Source organism: Aphis gossypii, unplaced genomic scaffold (genome assembly GCF_020184175.1).
Source record: "Aphis gossypii isolate Hap1 unplaced genomic scaffold, ASM2018417v2 Contig00368, whole genome shotgun sequence".
Taxonomy (NCBI): Eukaryota; Metazoa; Arthropoda; class Insecta; order Hemiptera; family Aphididae; genus Aphis; species Aphis gossypii.
Genome location: NW_026083081.1, coordinates 76,245 through 85,883, shown reverse-complemented (window position 1 = coordinate 85,883; position 9,639 = coordinate 76,245). Strand labels below are relative to the sequence as shown.

Genomic DNA, 9,639 nt, shown 5'->3' with positions numbered 1-9,639 from the left:
TATATTTAAATTCTGTACAATATAAATGTAATTTTTTCTTTCTTAAAACAGTTAAAACTAACAAACGATTTTCGGTACATTTATTATTGTTATTTTTTTTTATACATCGCCAATACAGTCAGACATGTTATAGAGATGAGGCTGGTTACGAGTACCATACAAATTGGGAAGTACGCGGGACTAGGTAAACTAACTTCAGCATCAATTATTATGTATAGGTTCCATACAATGTATTTTTTAATTTATTTAGATATCTAAGATGTGCCAGAAGATATGCTGGTTGTAGAGTGACGGCACGTATGGGATTAGAACCAGGAGCTCCAATAGTACTTGGCAATCGAGAGCATACGCATCATCCACGTTCATTAGACGTAAGACTTTTTCTGAATACATTGCGAGAACGAGGTGGTAGAGAAAATGCTACTCCAGCTCAAATTTATAATGAAGTAGCACCACAGTAAATATACTACTATTTTCTTATTAAATTAGCCAACTATTTTTGAATATGTAAAAATAATTTTTTTTTTTTTTTTATTTAGAAATGTAAGAGCAGCAGTTGTTGTTGGTAGACCAGTCGCCATTCGGACTATAGCCCGGGCTAGAAGGAGATTGAGTCCCCCAATCCCTGAACATCTTCAACAATGGGCAGATATTTTAAATCAGCCAGAGTGGCGTCAACGATTGCTGTGGTGCAATGGAACCAACAATCGTTTTTTTCAAGGACAGCTTAACATTTTGGACAGAGAAGTTCCTAGATTTGACGGACTTGTCTTTGCTAATGAGGCATTTTTACGTTCCAACAATGTACATCTATCAACCGTCCGTACCATTTGCATAGATGGTACATATCAAGTGCGCCCCAATCATCCTGCTGACATAGCACAACTGATAACCGTACAAGTTGTGTTAAATAATGTTGTAAGATTTTAATATTTTAACTTTTATTATTTAGTAGAATTGTTTAGATGATTTTAGTTTTTGGTATTTTAGGCGATTCCGATAGTCCATGGATTGCTGGTAGATTCTACAACTGAATCCTACTGTAGACTTCTGCAATTCATACGTAATGATTTACAACTTCATTTTGAGTACCAACATTTGAGGATCATTACAGACTTTGAGCAAGGATTAAGGAATGCAGTCATGATGGTGATGCCTGAAAGTACAAATACAGGTTGTTGGTTTCATTACATCAGAGTAAGTCAATACAATTTAAATTTAAAATATTGTTTTACCTGAAGTTTATTTATTTAAAAAATATATTTAGAGTATAATTCGATTTGTCCGATCACACAATATGGCAAGATTGTGTAATACTAATGCAAATGCTCGGAGAATAGTAAGAATGGTAATATAACAAACTGTGTTAATGTACTTATAATTTATATACTTATAAGTTATAAGACTTAATTGACTTTTATAATATGAAAAACTATAAACAAATATAAAACTTACAGTTGATGGCTTTACCACATTTACCATCTGATATGGAAGAATACTATGGGAACCAGTTTTCCATAAATCTGGGCTTCTTGAACATTCAAAATTTGGGTGAGTAATTGATGATCTAGAATAACTTGTATATAAATAATATTTAAATTGTTATTTGTATCTTAAAAGCTGTTTTCTTTGCAGTAAATCAGTACAATTTAAACGTTGAGTTGAATGCATTAATTGTATATTTCCAACATTATTGGATGGACATTGTGGGCCCGCAAAGATTTTCAGTATGTAGACTGCGGCATAGAACCAATAATTTTATAGAGTCATACCACGCTTCTCTTTTGCGCCGTATGGGACAACATCCGCCTCTATATGTATTCTATGGTAAGTAATGAAATTAAAATATATAATAGTGGATACAAACAAGTATTAAACAGCACGTTTATAGTTAAAAAAAACTTTTTTTGGTTTTAGACCATTTGAGAGGTATAGAACAACAATCCAGAATGGATTTTTCGAGGGCGATTGATGGACTACCGGTAAACGCATTTTTTTTTTTATATAATTTGTCATACAATATGTTTGATTTGGCATACAATTTTAGATATCATTTTCATTTGTTAATGTATAAAATTAGGATTATAAAAATATTACTTTGCAATTAAACACATATTAAATAATAATAACCTACAGTAACAATTTTTTTAAATGAATAGTATTAAGTTTAATGTTGCAAATGTTTAGAGAAACATTTACAAATAATACATATTGATATACAATGAACTGTGTCTTACATATTTTAAGGTGAGACGTGTCAATTCTCATGTGTATCCACAGAATACAATAACATTAAACCATGCGTGGCTACAGGCTGAAAACGGTCAGTATACATTGGAGGAATTCCAGAGATATACTGCACATACACCAGAACAAATATTGATGGTAGAAATTGGAGAGCCAGTATTTGTTGAAAGTGAGTTTTATTATTATTTTATCTTATATACATAATTTAAACAAAAAATAACTTTAAATAATTCATGTTCAACAAATTTTAATTCAAAAATAAAATTTTTAGTATGATTATTTAACAGTACTTATACATTACTTAATTTATTCCAGTTTATTCCGTTTTACATTGGTCATATTTTATTTAAAATTGTTTTATAGTTTAAATATAACATTAATGTATTTCAGATGATCTTCAGGACCTAGATTTAAATCTAGAAGCTTTGCCACCATCATTTCAACAAATGGGTTATTAAATAATTCCAGAAGAACGCGGACAAAGAAGACGAGGACAAGGTAGAGCTCATATTCCTGAAAGTAAAATAGTAGTTACATAATCATTAAAGTCTACCAGGTTAAATTAATACTTATTTTTAAGATGAAAAAGAACCGCAAAGAATGCGTGGAAGGGTTGGGATACCCATAAGAAGAGGTCAAAGAGCCAATAGAGGCAGGGGGCAAAGAGCCAATAGGGGCAGGCGACAAGTTCCTAGAGGACTTGTTGCAGAAGCATGGGCAGATTTTAATAACCAACTGTCAGAGGATGACGAAGGTACTTCTAAGAGAATTAAATCAACATAAAAATAATCAATATTTAGTTGACAAGATTCTATTTATTGATATTTACTTTGATTTTAGATATGCAACCACAACTGGATCCGGTTCAAGAAGCAATTCTAGAAAGTAAGGAAATAAATAAAGAGATTAATTATTATTCATAATTATTTATAAGTAATATAATATATATATTATATTTATATAGATATTGCTGAAATTTGCATAATGTGCATGGATGAGGAAGTGTCGGTCATCTTTATACCTTGTAGGCACACATTTTGTCGAATTTGTGTACAGCGCTTACACAGAGAAGCAATTGGAAATATTGTCTGTCCATTGTGTAGACAAATTATTAATACGTTTGAATACATGTAATTGTAATTTTAACTATTGTATGCGCCAGGTACGGAACAATAATAGCCCGTGTGCCCGGTCGCCGTTACTTCGCGCGTAGTACTCACCCACCGACCGACTAGTGTTATTATGTGTGTATATAGGTAATAGCAATTCGATAAAGGTGGACGGGTATGCCGAGCCAAGATTCGAATGCTAGTGTGTAGTAGTGTGTAAAAGTGTGTACATATGTGTGTGTGTACTTATAACTAGGAAGATAGGTAACTAAATAATGCCAATAATGGTAACTAAAATATTGTGGTAGATAAGTTGCTGTATAATACACGAGATCAATAATAATAATACAAATATAATACACTCACAGCAACACAAAGGTATAAATAATAAAATAATTGATGTAATAATAATCACTGCCCTTATGGCTAAACAGTATAAATTATAATAAAATAATTATTATTATCGCTCAAACCTTACATGGTTGAATAGAAAAATAATATAATAAATTGTGCAGCTATGTATATAATATGCGGCCTTTCTGGCACGATTAAATAATGGTGATAAAATATACGGCCCTTTTGGCCCAACAATTCGAATAAATACCAGATATAAAAATCACAGCAACACAATAGGTAAAAAATATAGCTTAAATAATAATAATAATAATAATAATACAATAAATATAATAAAATAACTCACAGATTGTGGAGCGCAGACTGGCCAGCTGGTCCTGTTACTATAATACGTAAATAAATTTGACATTTACAAGAACAATAATATTATAATAAACAAAATTACACTCATCTGGTATAAAATTTACTTCAAGCAAATAATAATATAACAATAATGGCGATTAGCGCCTTACAACAAAAATAATAATTACACCGCCGATTCTTGCACGGCAATAACTTGATGATGACAAAAAAAAAGGCGATTCGCGCACGATATATTATAAAAAAAGACGGCGATTAGCGCCCACGACACTATTACTAGGAAAAATTAATAGTAATACTTAGGCGATTCGCGCCTTATATAAATATTATAGTAATTTTTATGTAATAATAAAAATGCAGCGACCAGCACACGAAAATTAATAAACGCGAGTTTTATCTGTGCGCGAACTAACTGGACTGATAAATAATATTCGCGGAGAAGTGCGATAGCGTTTAACATATTATTATATAATAATTCACAATCACATAAATATAAAAATAAAAACAATAATATCAACATTATAGGGACGAACAGGTAAACGGATATGTGTGTGTGTGTGTGTGTAGTGTAGCGTGTGCCGGCCGGTGGCGAGATATATTTTAATTATAATAATTCAATTACCTATATCGCCGTATTGTCGCGGCGGCAGTTATACATTAAAATAAACATATTATCTGGCGTCGACAACTATAGTTATAGTTTTATTTAAAAGTTATTTTTAAAATTATTCATACCTAAACATAATATATTTGAGTTTTTTATTTTAATTTTAAGTTATTGCTTTTGTTTTTGTTTCTATAATATATAATTAAGTTATCTGACTATTAAATTTTAATTGATATTTCTATTTAATTTGAAGAAAGTGTTTGTTTTATTTTAATACCTAAGAAATACAAATTATAAATTCAAAATCATACTGTTATCATTTGTGAAACAAGGTGAATACTGAATTATTAATATAAGGTTTAAATTTTAATACCTATAACAAATGGTTAAATAGGTGGTTGGTGCTATCACTACTTAAATTTGGGTTTGGATTTCACTGTTATAACATAAAAAAAAAAAATAATGTTTTTATGTGACTCATTTTTTAAGTCTAAGGTACTTATAACAATAAGAGTCCATATTCTAAGCTTCTAAGCTAATACCCTAGCGCTGATCCAAGGGGCCATTTCCCCCCATAGACTAGTATACACTGTATGTATATCTGCATTCTGCATTGTTTTGCCAATAGCGCTTTTAACGAAATTTTATTCAAGATACCTCCCTCCCCATAAAGGTGTTCTGGATCTGTTCCTGCTAATAATTGCACTAAATATGCCTGTTAGTATTTTATAATCTATAGTAATAAATAATAACTTAAATGTATGTAAATTTAAAGCAAATAGTGACTTACTGATAGAGTCTGTAATAATAAGTATTGAATGTATAGTGTATACATCGTTTCAAGAATCGTACTATGAAAAAAGTATTCGGAACCCGATATTAAGCCCATCTACATTTCTAACGCAAGCTCCAATTATTGTTATCGATACGTCAAAACAGAATGATTCAGCTACAGCTTCATCAGTAGATGTTCAATTAGAAATTGAAGCATCAGAATCTCTTTCAGGTGTAACTGCTTATTGTTTATTAATTTTATTCATGATCGCATTGTAGAATATGTACCTTTTACTAGGGAAGTAAGAAAACTAGTGTGGATAATATTAAAAAACTGATTTATTTAAAATACTTGATGTTTAATACTATTAATTAATTTAAAATAAATAAACAAAATGATAATAAAAAAAAAAATGTTTTTATTTATTTCAGAAATTTAAACGAAAATGATTCGTTTAACTAATAACTAATCATGTTTTATTTTCAGTAAAAGTAATAGGGAGATTTTTTATACTGTAAGAAGGACATTCCGCTTTAAACATTTTTCGTGTCCCTATAAAAATGGAGCCAAACGCCTCATGGTTTCCCTGAAACAACGTGGGGCGACTGGCTCCATTTTACAGCGGGAATTTCTTACACTGCAGGGGGGCCATACCCCCTCAAACTTTTTTCATCTCCGCTGAAAAATGGAGCCAGACGCCCCATATTTATACTACTACTAATGGGCCAATTATTTTGACTTCATCTATACGTTTCGAAGCAAAACACAAAATGTTAAAATCAATTTCCAATTCTGTACCATGCAGGATTAATCTTGGTCATACCTTAGCATATAAAATACAGTTACAAATGGCTAGCCGATTACTGAAACAAGAGGGTTTAAGAACTGATTTGGAAATTGGCCCAGCACAAAATTTTACATCAGCAAATAAATTTTCCCATTTGTTTCACCAATCAATGCCTGATGAATTAAAAAATATTTCACTTCTTATATCTTGGTGTAAGTACAAAGGAATATTTTATAAGCCTGGTATAGTTTTGACTTTAGAGGTGAATTTAGATGGTTGTTTGTTTGGTAAAGTTGAGAAAATACTTATAGGAAAATCAATGATTCCCTATTTTATAGTGAAACCATTATATTCTATAGGTTTTGATAGTCACTTTTATGCCCATGAAGTAGAAGACAATACTAATACCTATGATCAAATTGGATACTATATTAATCAATTACCCGATTCAAGTCCATCAGTTGCACGGGTTTTAAGCAATGGTAATCTTTATGTAACTTTAAGATATGCTTTATAAATTTATAACCCAAAAGTCATAATTTGTTATATTATTCATTTATAATGATATTATACAAAATATATTTGTCAATTAAGCACCTACCTAATAAATAACTAGATATCAAATGTTTAATTTATTTTTATTATAATATGCACTATGCAGGTATACATTTTTTTTAAATATTCTTATAACCACAGTTGTAATTAAATGTTTAATGTTTCCTATCATAGGATCATAGGTTATAATATGTAGGTACCTATATAGCTTTATTTGTTTAATTTTTTGTAATTATATTAGGTATTACTAAAAATCACTTTTAATGCTGTACCTACATTTGTTTAATAAATTATGTTATAACCATGAATACAATAACTGTTGATATTAATATATGTATAAGTATTAAAAGTATAATTTTGTCCCTCCCCATATTTGCCAACCTTTTATTAATTAACTCTTAAGTAGGTAAATAATATTATTATTTATTAGTAGGTATGGGTCGATATACATACAATCAGTAGGTATAGTATTGTTGCGTGCTGCCAGTATCAGAATTAAATCCAGATGGTTATTTTGAATGAAAGTTAAACTCATTAACGAAATATGTCTTTATTGCATATAAATAAAATACATGTAACAAACAAAATAAGTGGCTGAGTGTCGTGAAAGTGCTCAGTTGTTGATAGCTTTGGTACATCTGCCGTTGCTGGTCTTCGGGCTCCCTTATATATTGTGGTGCGTCTCTTGTTTACGTCGTGTGGTCGCCTTCTGGGCGAAACCAGGTGTCCTTGTTGTTGTTGTTGCAAATTCGGACACGAATTTGAGAATGTGCAATAACATCTCAAATGCATCATTAGTGCACTGTAATTATTGGTGCGCTTACTATCCCAACACGTGTCATGGTCATAGTAGCATCCGCATTACCCTTGACACGAGGCATGGTCATTGGTCATATTAACTTAGCCTTGTAATCTCGTAGATATCTTATAGATATCTAATAGCCCATAAAAGTATACCTAAAATTTGTTTCCAAGGCATACAATTTCAAATGAGTATTTAAGACTAGGTAGGTAGTATAAAACAAACAATTAGGTATGAATAGAATAAAAATATATTTGAACTATAGGGAAGGGTGAGCTCGGGGTTTTTGATTTTTGTTATTAAATTAGTTTTAGCCCCCTAGTTTTTTACTAGATAGGTACCTAGACCGTATACTTCTTCTTAATACTGATAGTTACTCTTTTTTCTTTGTTACTTATATAATAAATTATTATTAAAGGAACCTAATTCTATAATAATTTAACTAGTTTAAATAGTGTGTTTTTATTAACCCAATGCTGTTCCGATAGGTAGTCTAGTGGTTTAATGCGTAGGAATTTTGGTAGCGATCAGGGTAGGCAAGTTTAATCACTATGGTCGAGGGTTCGAATTCCATCAGCTGAGTAATAAATTATTGTAACATTTTTTTAAAGAATTTATAATTTTTAAGATTGTTTGTTGTTAACTTTACTTATTTATAACAGTTAAATTCAAAATTATAGATTATTTGTTCGACTCGTTTATTTGTAAGAATAAACATTAAATAGGATCTGATTCAACCTTCAATAGTGTGTTCTTTTTAACTATTTTTAGTAGTAGAAACACGTAATATGTTCGGCATTCGATCGTACGCGGTCGTCAGCTATGCGTCCGAAGCTGTTGTTTTCTGACGGTAAACTACTGAATTATCATATGCTTGTCGCACAACGGCGGGCGGTACGCGCGGATTTCAGTCCAGCGGCCGCCCGGCCAAGCGAACCTTGTAATAGGAAATTGAGATAGCAAATACTCGATCAGATTTCAAAAGTGAAACGACCGTAAGCGGCGTCGCGGACCTCTAGCGGGTACCCCGATCGCCGCTGGCCGGGTCGGAGCGCAGACGTGCGTGTCCGGGCCGGTTCGTATTCGTCGACGCTTCCGGGGCGTCGATCGATTACGCGGCTGTTGTCTGCGCAGACGGGATATACCGGCGTTGCGTCCCCTTCTGGGGGCGTAGCGTCGGGTTTTTCTCTTGTCGCCGATCGGAGGGCCGTTACGCGCCGACTTAGGATTTTCTGACTTAGGTCAGCTGATCTACCGGTCGTGCGCGTGGGCGGTTTCTCCGGTCGACCTAGCCCCGGTCTTGACATGACTCGATCGGGGTTCGAGCGCGGGCATCGGCTTGCGTTTTTGGCTGGCGTCTCGGCTGCGAAGGCGAAGGGCTCGGGATGAAACCGATGCCTAGGCCGGCCCGGGATACTTTACAAGTATTACCATGAATATATATGGACACGCTCCGATGGATTAAATCATGGTTCAACCATGAGGATGGCTTCGGCCGACAACAACGGCTTTGCTACTTTCGCATTGACGGGCCCAGAATCGGGTATTAGACCAGATAATGCATCTGGGGACCTCTCCCCAAAAGGACTGGTTAAACTGGAAGTTACCTTAAATGGTCGCCCCAGGTTCTGAGGTAGCTGAAAATGCCTTAGACCCGGAGGTGCCACTTGCAACTTAGAAAGACACCTCCAGGGAAAAATACCGGGTAACTCTAGCTTCCCGGGTGACTTTACCCGCTAACGTGGGAAAGTCAGAGAACCCTCGGTTACATTAAAATGTTGCCGAGGGGGGTTGACCCCGGACATTCACTTGTTTGGGGTCAAAAGCGGCCCTGACTTTGGATAGTTGGGGCAGACGCGCTCGGCCTGACTGATCGTTGAAAAACGTGTAAACAGCCAGATAACTGAGGGGTCCTGCATCGGATCTGCCTTGCGGACAAACAAGGGCACAGAGGGTCCTTGATTGGACTTTCTAGATACCTCCTAAGCTCAGGTACTTAGCTATGAGAATTAGGTTGGCACGGAGGAGGGTAATATACCGTGC

The 9,639-nt window shown here is 33.7% G+C and overlaps 1 protein-coding gene and 1 long non-coding RNA gene across 2 annotated transcripts; one reads left to right on the top strand and one right to left on the bottom strand.

Moving 5' to 3' along the window:
* Positions 1-299: 299 nt before the first annotated feature.
* LOC126553909 (uncharacterized) lies at positions 300-2,771 on the top strand. Its single transcript, XM_050209021.1, has 9 exons — positions 300-457; positions 540-918; positions 991-1,197; positions 1,268-1,348; positions 1,458-1,551; positions 1,636-1,827; positions 1,918-1,982; positions 2,248-2,416; positions 2,638-2,771. Exons 1-9 carry the CDS (start codon positions 300-302, stop codon positions 2,703-2,705), a joined length of 1,413 nt encoding a protein of 470 aa, XP_050064978.1. The 3' UTR covers positions 2,706-2,771.
* A 38-nt stretch (positions 2,772-2,809) lies between these two features.
* Positions 2,810-5,496, bottom strand: LOC126553910 (uncharacterized). The gene is made up of 3 exons (XR_007606589.1): positions 5,468-5,496; positions 3,077-3,125; positions 2,810-3,007 (listed from the first exon to the last, which is right to left on the bottom strand). It is a non-coding gene; the product is annotated as an uncharacterized LOC126553910 (long non-coding RNA).
* Between the last annotated feature and the right edge of the window lie 4,143 nt (positions 5,497-9,639).